Source organism: Gloeophyllum trabeum, assembly GCF_000344685.1.
Source record: "Gloeophyllum trabeum ATCC 11539 unplaced genomic scaffold GLOTRscaffold_00007, whole genome shotgun sequence".
NCBI classification, from domain to species: domain Eukaryota; kingdom Fungi; phylum Basidiomycota; class Agaricomycetes; order Gloeophyllales; family Gloeophyllaceae; genus Gloeophyllum; species Gloeophyllum trabeum.
This window is the reverse complement of record NW_006920416.1, coordinates 297,838-313,637: the sequence shown is the minus strand read 5'-3', so window position 1 is coordinate 313,637 and position 15,800 is coordinate 297,838. Positions and strand designations below refer to the sequence as shown.

Below are 15,800 nucleotides of genomic sequence, written 5' to 3'. Positions count from 1 at the left end.
GTCATCATCGGCCTCCCCACGTCCTCGGCCAGGCGCATCTGTGCGAGCCTGCGCTCTGCAGATGACGTCCAACGGGTATTATGAGGCTGCCTCTTCATAAATCCCTGCATATTCCACGAGTTAGACCGCTCACGTAGTCAGGCAGAGCCCATCTATGAGTGATATGAGTGATGAGCGGCCACAAGCGAACGAGAACAGAAGACAAGGTATACATAGCAATAGTCCGGCGCATATCGTGACGGCACCCTGCGTGCAGCTAAATGCAGGCACTTCGCTGCGAGAATGAAAATGCAGTGGCCATCTCCAGGGCTGGACACCCATAGCTTCATCCATGTAGGCGAGCACGCCCGCTGCGATGAGCTTTGCGACGGTATGTCTAAGTGTTATCCGATTGTGGCAGAGATGGTATATGAGAACATACTCTGCCGAAGGCACTCGATACCAGCAAGCCAAAATAGAGAATCGCAGAGAGGAACGTGTGCTCCCGTGGAATCCAGCATATGCATCATTTCTGGAATATGTATTCATGAGAGCTGAGATACGGACACCTCTCGTGTACCAGGCGACCAGCTGGATAGGAGATAGAATGCGCCAGGGTAAAGGGCAGCCTGGGGTCAGTGATACCATAGCCATACGACAAAAGCGCAGCAACATACCTTAGGTACGCCCAACATGAGGCGGCATATACGGATACCGGCAAGTTGTATGTGACCTAAAGACCCAGAGGGAGAGAGTATGTCAGCGGGGAATACCATGTGAAGATTATACCCCTCACTCCCGTCAGTATGCGTATTAGGTCCCAGCAGACCACCAAAACCCTATATAGATTGATGGCGTGCAAGGTGAAATGTACGTTCAACTTGAAAATTCACTTCTCCTCTGCGAGGCTCACCTCGAGACCTTGTTTATAATAGTTAGGGGTCTGCAGGTAGACAAGTTATCATTACCGACCATATTGGAGAAGACCTGGAGAGGGCAGTACGAAACTTATATAATAGCGACCACTGCTTCGTATTGAATATCTACCATGCGCTCTTAGCTATCATGAACATCAGCCGACGCAAATACTGCACCAGTCAATTGCAGATCTTTCTCCAGTCCGTTGAGTCTTGCAGCAGCTACGTTGGGCCGCTTTGCCGACGGATATCTTCAAAATCAATGCATTTGTAAGAGAATATCGGAGGCTTACATCGATGTAGTTGAGCAAGAATACTATGATGAGGATGGACATGAGTCTCAAATCATCCGCTTGACCCGCGCCTCAGCAGTAGCCCTCCCATCCCATCCGAGGGGCTTTCGATGTATATATCGTCGTTCTCTGCGAAATCAACTTTCACGAGGGCGCCCTCGGGTTCGTCAACCTTCGCTGACTGTATATAGTCGCCTCACTCATGGCTGCAGAACAGCAAAGATGGACTATCAGATTGGGCGGAGCAGCCTCTCGAATGCCATATCTAGCTGAAAAGAGATAGTATACCATAAGGGCTAGTGAAAGTCCCTATTGTGTCAGAGGAACATGAGTTCCATTGCTATTCAGGGAGTTCGTGACCAAGTTAATCTTCAGTCGACTCATCTGGGCCTGCACGTTCAATAGAATGCCCGCAGTATTAGCGGAATGCCAGCTATTCACGTTCTACATAATTCCAACTGGTATCGGTCACTTTGAGTCGCAACTGTCCGCTCTGGGGTTTGCCATCCGGAGACGAGGGTACGCTCAAGGTGTCGCTACCGAAAGAGCTATCCACTGCACGTACACTCTTGGTGACAATTGCGTCTATACACTAGCATTCTGCGTTTGTGAAGTCCTGGTGTCTGCTACCAGTCCTCGTTATTTCTCTGTACCGAAGTACTGCGGAGAGATGGAAAGGCTTCCGAGTCCTGCCAGTGGGCCCCAGTCGCTCGGAGGTGAAGCGATCCCTGACTATGACCTGTCTAATAAATAATATAATAGGTATCAGATCGACACACATAGTGTATAAACTTTGAAAGACTCAGAGCCACAACGTTGAAGTGTCCAGGTGCCCGGATCTTCCCGAGCACTCGGTTGACGCGCCAGTGTCTTGTTTTTCCTCCGCTCAATCCTCATGCTCCTTCCTCTCTTTGGTCGTTAGCTGCTGCGTCTCCAAGTGGTCTCGCTACGTCTGAAGCTTGCCACCGTATTCTGATTTTCTGGCATGCCGTATTAGGGGAGCTACGAAACAGCTGTGCTCGGCCTGAGTGCGAAATGTGCTGTGAATGATTTCTACAGAGCATATTGCGAAATATGCTTGAAGAGCTCATCCACTGCACGTTTCCTTATGGCTATAGCTACGGGCATTGACAACCTTCCTCGGATATTGGCTCTGGGGCTGGTCATGGAAACATGTTCGTTTCATGTACACAACAGCTAACGTAGTACAAGTACGCCCGACTAGACATCATCCCGCTCAGTAGTCATACCGTGCCTCATCTCTGCCCTGGTCATAAGAGTTCTCTATCCCATTATCGAACCTCTCGACATCACCCACGCCATCTCCTACCCACCCAGCGGCATCATCGACGCCGCGCCCGATATCCTGAGGGATGTCTTCCACGTCCCGAATCCCGTTATCGAACGTGTTCTCGGCGCCGTACTTCGCCCTGTCGTAGTCGTAGGCAACATCTTGCGGTATGTCCTCCACCTCTCCGACCTTGTCGCCCGTCCATCGCGCTGCGTTGTCCGGGAAGTTTTCAACATCGTTCTCTACGCGATACTTGTCACGATCCCAGTCGTTCTCTGAGAAGGTTCAGTCAGTGAAGCTTCACTGTTTAGCTTGCTGAGGACGCTACGTACCGACGTTGTGCGCCTCGTGGTCGAGTAACACACCACCCGCGAGCCCCGCCGCTGCGCCTGCAGCGCCGTACATGAGCCCACTATGTCCACCTCCCCCAGAATTTCGACTGGACTGCTCGTAGCTCTCTCCTCCGTATCCGCCTTGACCCCCGTACCCGCCTTGCCCGCCGTATCCACCTTGACCTCCATATGCACCCCCTCCTCCATAATATTCCTCCCGTGAACCTCCGCCACCCCCATAATATCCACCTTGCCCACCGCCCCCTGGATACTCGAAGGTACGTTCACCCGTTGCCTCATTTATGTATATCCATCGCTGGGCGGGCTCATCCCAGCGCGCCACCCACGGCGGCGGCACTCGTGGCGCACTGCCAGCATTGCTGTACCCTCCGCCGCCCTGCTGCTGATATGATTGTTGGTACTGTGACTGCGGCTGCGAGCCTGCGCCAGAGCCAGAGTGGAGTTTCTTCTCGGCGAACTCTTCGATGAGGTTGGTGACGAAGTTCATTGTGTGATGGGTAGATGGGGGAGGGCTCTCCGAGTACATCCGCCTATTTATTGCACCTCGGCCGTCCAGGGAGATCTGTCCTGGATGGGCAAGGCTGCGTGGCGCGTAATTGTGCTATTTTTGGATACTCGGAGATCGCTCGCACTGGACTCACCTCTGCCTTGTTCACCTGCGAATGGCAGTATCCTCGCGTTGCTAGGCGTTTCCTTCACTGCGAGCCCGCGATTGGTGAGGCGATATGGCAGGAAAAGCGTCACTGATACGTGTACTGACGGATGTTTCGGGGTCAAATCTAGGGGTCAAATCTCAGACTGACTGTATTGTTTGTCTAGAGTCTGCGTGAAGTCATATACCCTTTGCTGCTGGAACGCGGCGGGATGTTCCAGTGTTCAAACAATGCTCTGTCTAAGACAACTGCCTTGAGGAAGCTAGAAGCTGCGGCACCGAGCAGTTGGCCTTCACAAGGCGGCTGTGGCGGATGCTCTTTGCCCGGAAGTGATTGGCTGCCGTGTCAGGGTGCCTCCCACCGATGAAGTGATAGGCTACCCATGCCCGCGCATGCTGTGCATCGCGTTATCAGCCAGAGACAGGCAGGGTACGTCAGAATCTCGCCACTCTTCATTCATGCTCGGCGAGCGCAGATATTGAAAGGTGACTTCTGGACCAAGATTGGTTGTTCATATATGATGCTTCTCCGCATTGCGTCCCCTCCGCGACGCGCTACTCATACATTCAGGTATCCCTCCGATAGACTAGTAGCACATCTCTGCACGTCCCGGCTTAATTCCCGGACTGGCCCTGGTTCCTCCCCTGATCGTACGAATTGTCGACCCCATTATCGAACCTCTGCGCATCTCCCACCGCGTCTCCGACGTCTTGCGCCGCATTCTGTGCCCCTGTATCGACGTCCTGCGGGATGTTCTGGACATCGCGCTCGGCGTCTTGTGGCGCCCGCTCGGCGTCGCCGACGCCCTGACCGGCTATGCGTGCTGCTGTGTCTGCCATATCTGTAAGACGATATCTGTGTTAGCCGTGATTTTGAGCTGGTTCTCCTAGGCTACGCACTGAGTTGAAGAGAATGATATGCTAATGTGAGTGTGGAATAGGTGTTGGAGAGATTGCTACTGCAAGGTAGTGATCCTGTCTCGTGCACTTATTAGAGAGTATTTGCAGGAGGCAAAGTGGACACTTTTTCCGCTTAGCAGACAGCCCACTTCGGATAATGCGAATGCACCACAAACACCAAAAATATGATATTCTGCACCACCTACCCGTTAGCATTGGGTGTATACCTACGTATAGGGTAATATGCTGTGTCAGAGTTTCCAATGTATCCCCAGCTTTTTCCGCGAATGGCTCCGACGCGCACCACTGCTGTTTTCACTTCGCCTAAGATCTCGTGTCAGATCAGATAGCTAAAGTTGACTTCGCCTCCTGCAAATACTCTCTATTACCTCCCAGATCCCCGAGAAATCATGGTGCACCGTCATGATTACCTAGGGTATCCACCGCTGCAAGAGTTGGGGCTTTGTTTCTTAGGTTTGCGCTATATTTAGAACCGTTGTGGGCACACGGCCGAGTATGTACGACTCCTATTGGCCTCTATGCCTCCATTCTAATTGACTATGAATTCTAGGTAATCTATCGGGTTATGGCCATCGGCCTGGGTGCTCCCAGAAACTACATCGTCTAAAGCAAAACATTTTCTGCCTGAGCGTATCGACGCTACCTCACGAGGAAGTATCCCGGATCCGCTGGACCCGCACGGGCTCCAGCGCATTGCTTCTTTCTCCCATCGCTATGGTGACTGCTGGCTCACGCCGATGGAGTCGTATAGGCAAATGATGTTACTGGCCTCAGGTGGTCTTGCATATGCATATGTCGCATCGCCGTGTCTCCCCGCTGGATATGTTCATCCTGGTGACGCGCCTCATTCATTCCCCCCATACTTATCCTGATGGTCTGACAAGCGGTCTTGTAACCCTCCCGAGTATCATAGCTTGTACGCCGTATGCACTTGGAGGTTAGGACTAGCCTGGAGCAGTTGCGGATCGGGCGATCCTTCAATGCCTCCAGTCAGACTCAGAAGAGGACACCGACGAAAGCTCTGTTTCATCGTATTCCGCCGTCTTCCGCGCAGTACTCATACATCAACGTTTGTCATCCACGGCTATCCCAGCCATGCCGTCTCGTCAGTTTCCATATCTCCCCTCGTTTCTCCCTTGGTCGTACGAATTGTCCACCCCGTTGTCGAACCTCTGCACATCTCCCACTGTATCCCCCACATCGGTTGCGGCATTGTCGACGCTCCTGTCGACATCTTGTGGAATATCTTGTACGTCTCGAACGGCGTCCTGGGGGATACTCTCAACGTCACCGACGCCTTCGCCGGTCATGCGAGCGGCATCGTCTGGCAGGTTTTCGACATCGTTTGCTACGATTCAATTAGCCTAGAGTACAGGTCGGTGCATTGGACCAGGACGCTCACCGAGGTCAGAGAGGAAACTCATGTTGTTGATCGACTTCGAAGTATGTGGGGACAGCTAGGAGATGTCAGTGGGTCACAGCCAGTGTCAGGGAAGGTATCTTTATACCACTCAGCTCCCTGGGAGAGTGACCCGTCATTGTATCTCACTATGAATGGACCGGAGCTTCCTCCGTACCATCGCGCTAAATTTAGAACCGTCCTTCATGGAGGAGATGATCAAGTATGATATCTTGTCACCGATTTACCTATTCGCTCAATCCTGAATGGTGCTTTGCTTCCAGGTGGGACAGTCGGACAGTCGTGAATACAGCGTGAATGACTGAAAAACGCTCTCAGCCCATCGTTTACCGACAAAGCACGGAGAGAGACCTCTGGCGAAAGAATGTCAACTATCAGCGATAAGCCACTCCATATGTCTGAAAACCTTTAGGGATGATTCCTACATATCACAATGGTTCTTTGTTCGATCACTATGGGACGCCCACAGCCACCGAGCCACACTTCTTTGTGCGCTGTGGCATCGCCACTTGTCGTAAGTATAAAGGGAGCGGTACGACGCGTGCATCCTCTCATTTACACATTCCCGTTCGCCATATTACTTCTTCATCGTCAACATGTCTTTCCCGCTCGACACTTTGCCTGTCTGGCCGGGCGACCTAGATGCGAAGGAGTCAGTTTATTCTTTTCTTGCCCCTGGTGTTCTGTGACACTGATCAAATATAACATAGTCCATTTGAGCTGGTGCCACAGTTAATGTCCTTGATGAAGGTCGTTACTGCTGGCGTTATACGACTCCGAGACTGACCATCCCCCCAGAATACCTTGATCCGAGGGATGAATAATATCCACCAGATTGCTGGCGAAATCGGCTCGTCTCATCCGTCGTTCAAAGACTATCTATCGTACGTGAGCTTGTTCTGCAATCTCATGAGGGCGCATTTTCAAGGTAAAATATCATGACTATGCATGCATCCATAACCCGCGGGTCTGATACTCCAGATTTAGGCGACTCCCGATTCTTCAAGCGTTGTACAGAATCCGGGGAGTCTCTGGAAGTCATCTTGTCGGGGGCATGCAATCCCGACACACAGATTTTTCAGGAGTCCCTCGAACGTCTGCGCACTATCGTGCAAGGCTATACAGAGGTATGCATGGGGTGTCTTTTTATTAGCGCGTCAGCTTGAGCAGGTCACAAATGGCCAGAATCCTGAGATATACTCTGCCATGTCTGTTCGCGAATGCCTGGCCTTTGGCCCAAAGATGGTCAAGCAAATGAGGACTCAGGTAAAGGCCTAGAGCCTGTCGAGCTCCTCACGTACCCTTAATTCTTATTTTCTCAGATTGAAGCTATCCGTCCTGAGAAACTCCGAAAGCACTTCTCACCTCATGCAATCAAGGAAATGGTCCAAGGTACTAACCCACGTCCCCGCTTTCACCGTTCGCTCACCATTCTTGCAGAAAGTATGAAATCCCTTGGAGATAATACCCAACTGGCCTTTCTGGTACCGTACGTGCTGTGCTGCCTCTAATCTCGAGGTGTTTTGCGTTCAAGGTGCTGATTTTGCTTCAGATATATCTTCGCGCATCACGATCCTGCAACGTCACAATACTGGCCGCCGTCCCCGGAGGACGGCGAGGCGAAGCTCCGAGCCATACTGAAAGCGTATGAGGGGTAAGTTGGTCCGATTTATCGTAAATGCGCAGTTTACATATCTACGTATTCAAGGGTATGGCAGTTTGCACCCTTTGATCCCATAACTCGCGAAGTGAGGTTGGAAAGCGCGGAGTAGAATCACTGCTGAGATTGGATCATAGGCTGCAGTGGATTCTTGGTGTTCTCTTAATGCCAGCGTAAAATACTCGTATTGCCCCCACGTTTTTCTCCTAAGTAATATCATACCCTCACGGCGTAGACATCTTGCGACTGGTCTTGTGGCAAAGGAGTCGCAAGTGAGTGTGAATGTCATCTGCGGGCATAAAGGACGATCTGTTACGAAGCCAGACAGCTTCAAGTCATGCTCGTATCGGTAGTGCGCACGCAACCCTCCGGAAAGTAGTTGAAAGGGGAGGCAAGAAACAGCGAACCCGGGAAGTCCTGCTACAATGTGCTTGACATGTAATAGTGGTTCGAGAAGCGATATATGTCCAACAGCAAGGGGACACGCTATGTCTACTGTGCAACTCAGTCAGAGGATAGCTCACTAGACGCGGAACACTTTAGCTGGCCAAGCTGGCCGCGAGCAGAAGGTGTCACTATGCCAAGACCAATCGGATACGCAGTCGGACCTCGAGATGCCTCTTCACTTCGTTGCGGGGAGGCTGAGAAGGTCGACACGAGCGCTCCTGAGGTCGTGGCTTGCCAGGCCCTGCCGCGAGCCACTCGAAATATGATAAGGAACGGAGCTATTTTCTGAAGCACTGTCAGCGAAACCCGAGAGGAAAGGCAAGGATCATGGGTCCCCACCTGGACTTGCGACAGTAAGTGTATCATGATGTACTGCGCCGGGTGGTGTAAAACGTACGCAACCAAGAAGGTTAGCACTGTAGCAGAGTAGAGAGACGACGATTCGACCATCATGGTCGCGACGCTAACATATAGTGCCGACTGAGATTCACCTGATGAGCAGAACACATACGGTCAGTCTGAGATACTTGTTTTCCGCCGATCATATCTTGGGATACCTAACAGGTCCTTTGTCCGCCATCGGACAATCAACACTCGAGACACGATCAGGAGCGTGGCTAAGATCGTATGGATCACCGAGAGCACCCAGTACGACAGACCGACATCCGTGGCGGCTCCAGAGTAGATGGATCTACCTGGAAGCGAGGTCTCTACAACTGTGGCGACTCCCGTAACTGGGACGAACTCGGATTAGACAGGTGATACCGAGCTAAATATGCAGATACATGCCAAGCACGCCTGAATATAGAGTGCACGCCCCTGCCACAATCCATTTTCCATACCTGGCATGGCTGTAGAAGATAATCAAGCGCCACAGCTGAACAGGACAGGGTGAGGACGGTGCATAATGAACATTACTCACACGTACCATCAACCCATCAGCCAGGAGGCTCGTGATTGCGAAGGCCGTGGTACGTGCAATACCTATCGGCGTAGAGAATGGCTCGGTGTGGATATACGCTGAAGAACCCGCAGGGTAGTTTGGGTGTACGATGAAGGCCATGTACACCGTGTACGTAGATATAATGAGATACGTGGTCCCAGCCAGGAACATGACCGAAATGTAGGCCAGGTATAAGGACACCATGTGGAGACCGAAACGACTTATTGCTATCCAGAGATAGTAAAAGCAGAACGAGAACAAGAGGGACATGAAGCCATAGGCAGCGTCAAGAACCGTGCTGGGTCCGAGCAGAGAGAGAGCATCCACACGCATTTCATACTTGGTTTCATTCATGTGGACTTCTGGATGTACGTGACGGGGTTGGCTGGTGAGCGACCCAGTTCACGTTCGAGGATGCAAACAAATAAATAGCCGGAGGGCTGAAACCTAAGAATACTTCCAGCGTCAGTACCCATGCTAAAGAAGTAATGATGATCATTGAGAAGCAGATTCTCGGGCAGATGGGAAGAATTTTGAATGGCTGGAGTAGTGTGTGCTTCTACAAAATGTTCGATGAACAGGAGAAGATGGGAGGAGCGCTGACGCGGAGTGGGGACTGCCTTCACGTGTACCTTGCGTCGTCGGAGGTGATATGGCAACACATGTTGACGATGACCTACCGCTAATTCCCCTCGGTGTCATCTCAACGTCAATGAGAATAGGTGTGCTTGTTTGCTACCCACCTTCTATTCCTCCTTCCCCGCCTTTCATCGGCGTTTGGTCACGACATCTAAGTATAGCTATAAATCAAACTCGTGGTATGTCAGTGGGGCTGCAATCAATCATCTAATATCAGAAACAAACTTTGTGTAGCAATGCGGAAAGCAAATATTAGTGCGAGCAGAGATAGAATGGCAAGTGAGTTGGCAGAGCATCACATCTTCTAGGGTGGGCATAGCAGATTGGTCGGAATCCATGCGAAGCACGTCCCTGATATCGTCGTCCGTCTCGAATTCCGAGAAACCTGGTATAGGACACAAACAGGCGTTAGACAACATGACCCTAATCTGAAGGATGCGCCATATCAAACCACGTGACGAGCTCCTCATAACCGATGCAAGCACCATGCATAGCGAGCAAGGCGTCATTCCCTGCTCGACCATCCTTGTAGGCCAAACTATGATTGAAGCTGCCCACCGTACGGACGTCCCCCGCGAGACTCAGGAGCACACAACAACAACCGTGACATGCCTTTCTTTCGAGGAAAGCCTTCTGCGAGTTGAAGTGAAAGCAGGATAACCCAACACCTCGATAGTCACCTGAAGCCACCTGATAAGCAGCCCAATAGCATCCATGAGGGGAAGCAGAAAAGCGAACAGTTGTCAGTGCTGAGGTCACGGTTCAGTCATCCAATATGTGTGCCGAGACAGTGAGAGGAAGGGTGTGTACTCCCAATGTCATATAGCAGTGTAGCGCTTGAACGCAGCAAGGAATTACTGAAAGCGTCGTGCTGCCTCGCATATATTGACCAACACAATGAGGGGTCAGCCACGATAGCTTACGCCCGGAACTCAGACCACAAAGGCCTTCTGTGTAGGAAAGTTGCCACTCTGCACCACAGGGCGCTCACTAACCATGTCCGACAAACCGAAGGTCGCCTTCGCAATAACCGACAGATGCCTCGAAAATGTGAGATTCGCGACGGTTCGTGAGGGGCACATCTCAGACCAAAAAACGGACAGGAGACATAACTTCGAGAGACTCGACCCGCGTGGTATGGCGAAGCGCTGTCATCAGGGTGGGTCCAGAATCGACAAGCTGGGAGGGTATGGTCTATACAAAATAAAACCTAGAAAAAAGATGAACAGACGGCCAGCAGGAATGTACACGGGGTTATACCCGTTTCCACAAGCATCTAAGAATGCTCTCGCCTCTGCTTGTTTTTCTTTTCCTTTTTATCCTTCTTCTTCCTTTTCTTAGCTTCCGCCTTGTCGCACGACCCGCGGTCCTCATCGCCCGCCACGTCTGTCACAGGGGAACGAGGGACGGAATCTTGGTCGTCACCTGAAGGTTCGTGCGAAAGAGGGACAGACGAGGATGCCGAAGTGAACATCGACATCATCGACTTGGCACCTCCGAGTCCCATCCGAGGAGCCGCGTCGTCCTCGTCTCTCCTCGCCATCCCAATCCCAGCATTGAGAGGGGTATCAGGGCGAGAACCGGTCGGAGTAGGCGTCCCAGATTTAGCGAGCAACTTTTCCTTAAAGTAGTCCATAACGCTCTTGGACGATGTCGTGAGTAGGTGCAGGGTATCGACATTCGGGGAGAGAACAGAGTCGACTTCAGCAGGCGTCATAGGTGACTGAGACGCGGTCATCGAAGCGGATCGTGACAGACCCAAGATTTCGGAGACTGCGGCGGCGTCCTGATAGGCCATCCTCTTGTGCCGTATGAGACGGGCGCGATGGCTGCAAGTGACGAGTGCTATGTGAGCCCTCACTTATAGTAGGCAAGCGTTATAGAACGTACGCCAAAGGCCGGACTGAACCAGCCTTCTTCTCCGAGACTGGTGCCGTGCTTGAGGACGAGGCACTGGTCGAAGGCGACTTCTCATCCATGTCTGCCGTTCCCCCCTCGGTCTCTCCTTCACGCTCTCCCTTCTTCTCTTTCTTCTCCTTGCGTTTCTTACCAGACTTTTCACGTTTCCCTTCCTTATCCCGCTTTCTTCTCTCCTCCCTTTTCTCCGCACTGTGTCCCTCGTTCTCGCTAGCCTCAACCTCTGAGCCTTTGTCCACCCCCACTGACTCGTCGTCCGCCCGCCTCTTCTTTTTCTTTTTCCGCTTTTCCTGCCCGTCATCCTCGTCCCGTGTCTTCCGTTTCTCTCCCACCTCCTCGGTCTCTTGCTCATTACCTGCCTTCGCAAAACCTGCCACCTTCGTCCCAACTGCATTCTCGTCGTCCAAAGCGCCAGCTTCGTCACCAGACGCATTCAGCCGCCGTAGTAACCGCTCGAAATCGTTATTCTGCTTCCAAGCAATCCCGTTCGGGTCCTTCTGGTGCTGCGCGCCGATACCCATCATGTCCAGCTTCTGCGAGACCTTGATATGTGACGTCCGGCCATCCGAGTTGGCCCCGAGGCCTTTTGAGGTGTCCCATCCGAACTTTTGCAGATACGCCTGGCCGAACTTGGCAGCATCTAGAGGTCAAACCGATCGAACGACTCTTTCATTTCACTACCCGTCGGACTCACTGTCTGCCCAGGATAAGTTCCTCGGGTCGTGAGGAATCCTCTGCTTTTCTTTTCGTCCGGAAAGACCCATCGACTCGGATGACTGGGGACGGCTCAGGCGGTTCAGGCAGACACGGCGAGCAGGAGACAGTTGAGATGGAGGGTGTCCCGAGTCCGCTGCGTACCTCCGGAGAAAGCCGGTCACGGCATGGTGAACCCCCAACACTCCGCCACATCCATACAAGCGTTAACGCTTACATTTACATGACTTGTGGCACTGGACCGCCGTCATTGACCATCTTTGTCTTTTGTACCTTTCCTCGCTTGAGTCAGGATTGTAACTACTCTAAAAGCGCCAATCTCCCTCTTAAAAACTGATATCGCACCGGCTGTCAATTTTTAAAGAGCTTCATGGACAACTGAAAGAGACATCAATTGTGTGGATCATCCAGTCCCACCGATTCTCATTCAGCTTACTCCAGCATTGTATTTTTGAGATGCAGCGCCGCGGATAGGACTTGGAAGAGCCAGATGGATGATATCGATGTTCCCTTATACGTACTTCCTGGCTACGCCCATGCTTATGCGACAGATCCGAGTCGTTCCTCCCGTACGACTTTTGATTGTGCACGATGTGCGAATTTAGTCGGAGGCTCGAAGCGATGTCTCCTGCCCATCCATAATTTTGAAAGCGACTCAGCGATCTCTTCGAGGTACACTGTGAGACAGCTTCGAGCAAACTGAGCTCGCTGACCTCTCCACTCTCTTAGACTCGGCAAATACCTTGGAGGTGCGTCGGTCTTTACTGTCATGTCTCTTTTAACGCACAAGGGTAGTCCACGCTTACCTTTCCCATCTTTCGGCTTAGTCTTCCGCTGTTCTACAGGTTGTCACAGCATGAAGTATGGTGACTGTATCAGTACTTCCGCACCGCTGTTCTGTCTTGTTATTGATGGTAACCACGTTCCCAAGGGTTTCCCGACAAATCCGTAGTTCGAGCCGTATTTTGACATTGCAGGACGATCAAACACGCAACAAAGATGCTACCAAAGCTATGCATGGAACTCGCGATAGTTCTGGGCGCTTGTAGCAGGTTTCTATCTGACCCGTCTCCCAAACGTCAATGCGCCTCGAATATCTATCAGGTTCCTCGTTATCCGGTTCGGGCGGTGATATCAGTGACCGCCCAGGATATGGATCACGCTTCAAACTGCTACATCTCCCTGGACAATGCGAAGCGCCCGTCTCACCTTCCACGATATCTCTGCTGGGTCAGTGTCTGTTCTCCGGTTGTACCACAAAGTCCGTTGCCAAAGTGGTCATCGATTGTAGCTCCATGGCGTGCATGACTCAGGGCTATACTTGGACGCTGTGGCCAAACGCAGCTCTGAGCCGGACCACAAATCGGCCCCGACAAATCCATGATCAGGAGGAGTAATAGACGGTGAGTAGCAGTCCAGTACAGCTCTTCTAAGATGACGCCAAGGGGATTTCGCGGTGGGCCATTGTTAATATGTGTCAGCACATCAACTCCGATATTCACGCTTAACCCGTGAATATTAGTGAGGCAGCGCCACTCCGCATGCCAGCCCCGTCTGCTCTTGTTCACCCAATGATGCGTGGAAGCCAATACCATGGAGGTACTCTTTTTTCGTGTCTCCTCGAGGATGTGCTTCTCCCAAAGGGTCATGTTTGGCGTCTGTAATCTTACCACCGGCGCGTGCGCGAACAGATGCTATATCTCAGACATTAGGGCGAACGAGGGCGGCCCCACTATGGTGTCTAGTGTATTCAGAGGCCTGGGGACTCCAGCTACGGCTCGCGCTACTTATTTGTTCGCATCCCCAGACTCCCTCGGAACTCTCACCAGCCCACCCGCTACGTCGAGAAGCCAGCATGAATGACGCCAAGCATGAAGTGTGTGTGGATGAACTCACTTTGCTCAGCCTAGCACGGTGCTGGGCGTTGCTTATGGCTTCATGTCGGTCTTTCTAATTCTGCGTCTCTGGATAGCTAAAAGTCACTTTGGTCGCCGGAGGATGATTCTGTACCTGACTTTCACTTCGGTCCTGTTCCGGCTTGGAACCACGTATCTCGTTCTGCACTCATACTCGACGTACCTTGCCTTTGTTGTATGCCGAAACTACCCTGGTGGTCCTTCCGCATATATTCATGCCAAACTGTTCTCCACGCCGATCGGTTATGTATCTTCATCTGCCTTCACTATTGCGAATGTCATGGCTGACGGACTGATGGTGCGTGGTAATGGGAGTGTGTTCAGCACACAATGCTTCACTAACGTCGCCCTGATAGTTATGGCGCTTGATTGTCTTCTACAGACAGATTAGGTACGGAAAATGTATCATGGTAGGGATGTGCACTTTGTATTCAAGCGTTGTCGGTATGTATCTACCTCCTCTGCTTAGTGCTTTACATTGACGTGTGCTTTTTAAAGCTATGGGTATCATCACAGTCGTGGTGTCCACGCTTCCAGGTCGATCATTGTTCTCTGAAGGCACTGCTGCCTTTGCCCTGTCAAGCTGGATAATCTCGGCGTCCTATACAATCATAGCCACATTGCTCATTGTCTGCCGAGTGCTGCTTCTCTGACGGCAGATCAAGACTGCGCTAGGTACTTGCAATGGGCGACGCAGGGACAATTCAGGCTGAGGTTTGTGTACTACTCATCAGATGAAGCCCATTCGGCGCTCTACGTTAATGTAGCGACGATGATGATTGAATCTTCAGCCCTCTACTCTGCTACAATCCTGACCTTGCTTGTTACATATGCCTTACACCACCCGGCACAGTACATTATGATGTAATTACTTTTGCAAGTCCAGGTGGGCGTATACAATGATTGTGTAGGGATACGCTGACGTTCCCTCAGATCATAGCCTCACTCCTAATTGTATTATGTGTGGCTCGCGGCAGGCTTGGGGAGATGCGACATCAGGAGCTCTTCTGTCTACTTTCTCGGCGGCTCTGCGACGGATTGAACGGGAGTCTCGGGGTCCGACTTCGTATCCGATTACTCTCAACCTCCTGCTCGCGGAGAAACTGGACAGCTGAAGTTTGCGGCACCTAGTGACACGTCCATTTTCATGAATTTTAGTGCCTCAGAGGCATGATGGTAAATACATGGGTTTGACGCTGTTTGACGAGACTGGTTTTACAATGTATTTCACCATTGCCCCATGTAGTATCTATGGTAGGTCTACCGCCGCAGCAGGACCCGGGAATCTCCTATGTATGTATGTCCGATTTTTGCACTTTTGAGGCCCCAAAATTGGCCATTTCATTGTCGGACTTAGCACTTTTGAGGCTCCCCAGTGACCGCCTACGCCGGAATGTATGCCGGAACTTAGTACTTTTGAGGCCCAATGGAGCCACCAACTCCAGGTGGCTGAATTGCCTACAGTCGTTTGCATAAGAAACTGAACATCACGTTTCTGCGCGCGCTGTTTGTCCGTGCCAAATATGCCCTTTTCGGGTAACTTCAGACGGCCTCTCGCGGGGCTCATTGGCTAGGTAAGGACTTGTAGATGTCCGGAGGGGCATCACTCCATACCCATGCCTTTGCGGATCATATGCTATATAACCTTGGGTCTGCTGCACTCAAGGGTACCTTTGAAATATGGTGCTCACTGCCATAGCAGCACAGCGATGGAGGACATTCAACAAGCCGAAAGTAC

At 51.7% G+C, this 15,800-nt stretch overlaps 6 protein-coding genes across 6 annotated transcripts; 1 reads left to right on the top strand and 5 right to left on the bottom strand.

The window, feature by feature from the left end:
* Positions 1-14: 14 nt before the first annotated feature.
* On the bottom strand, positions 15-484 carry GLOTRDRAFT_12318 (uncharacterized protein; the record flags this gene model as incomplete). The annotated part of the gene is made up of 3 exons (XM_007867875.1): positions 15-128; positions 271-360; positions 422-484. Coding segments are annotated over 3 exons (267 nt in total), but the record flags the coding sequence as incomplete, so codon positions are not given.
* A 1,869-nt stretch (positions 485-2,353) lies between these two features.
* On the bottom strand, positions 2,354-3,320 carry GLOTRDRAFT_121375 (uncharacterized protein; the record flags this gene model as incomplete). Its single annotated transcript, XM_007868008.1, has 2 exons — positions 2,354-2,755; positions 2,813-3,320. The coding sequence occupies 2 exons, from the start codon at positions 3,318-3,320 to the stop codon at positions 2,427-2,429; spliced, it is 837 nt and encodes a 278-aa protein (XP_007866199.1). The 3' UTR covers positions 2,354-2,426.
* A 780-nt stretch (positions 3,321-4,100) lies between these two features.
* GLOTRDRAFT_129321 (uncharacterized protein) lies at positions 4,101-5,830 on the bottom strand (the record flags this gene model as incomplete). The annotated part of the gene is made up of 3 exons (XM_007868007.1): positions 4,101-4,341; positions 5,553-5,754; positions 5,809-5,830. The coding sequence occupies 3 exons, from the start codon at positions 5,828-5,830 to the stop codon at positions 4,101-4,103; spliced, it is 465 nt and encodes a 154-aa protein (XP_007866198.1).
* A 592-nt stretch (positions 5,831-6,422) lies between these two features.
* Positions 6,423-7,598, top strand: GLOTRDRAFT_129320 (uncharacterized protein; the record flags this gene model as incomplete). Its single annotated transcript, XM_007868006.1, has 9 exons — positions 6,423-6,478; positions 6,537-6,576; positions 6,625-6,754; positions 6,814-6,953; positions 7,012-7,092; positions 7,149-7,218; positions 7,267-7,315; positions 7,379-7,480; positions 7,535-7,598. The coding sequence occupies 9 exons, from the start codon at positions 6,423-6,425 to the stop codon at positions 7,596-7,598; spliced, it is 732 nt and encodes a 243-aa protein (XP_007866197.1).
* Positions 7,599-8,299: 701 nt separating this feature from the next.
* Positions 8,300-8,590, bottom strand: GLOTRDRAFT_27766 (uncharacterized protein; the record flags this gene model as incomplete). Its single annotated transcript, XM_007867890.1, has 2 exons — positions 8,300-8,424; positions 8,491-8,590. Coding segments are annotated over 2 exons (225 nt in total), but the record flags the coding sequence as incomplete, so codon positions are not given.
* A 1,716-nt stretch (positions 8,591-10,306) lies between these two features.
* GLOTRDRAFT_76332 (uncharacterized protein) lies at positions 10,307-12,238 on the bottom strand. Its single transcript, XM_007868005.1, has 4 exons — positions 12,127-12,238; positions 11,406-12,072; positions 10,776-11,344; positions 10,307-10,725 (listed from the first exon to the last, which is right to left on the bottom strand). The coding sequence occupies exons 1-3, from the start codon at positions 12,194-12,196 to the stop codon at positions 10,792-10,794; spliced, it is 1,290 nt and encodes a 429-aa protein (XP_007866196.1). The 5' UTR covers positions 12,197-12,238; the 3' UTR covers positions 10,307-10,725; positions 10,776-10,791.
* Positions 12,239-15,800: the final 3,562 nt, after the last annotated feature.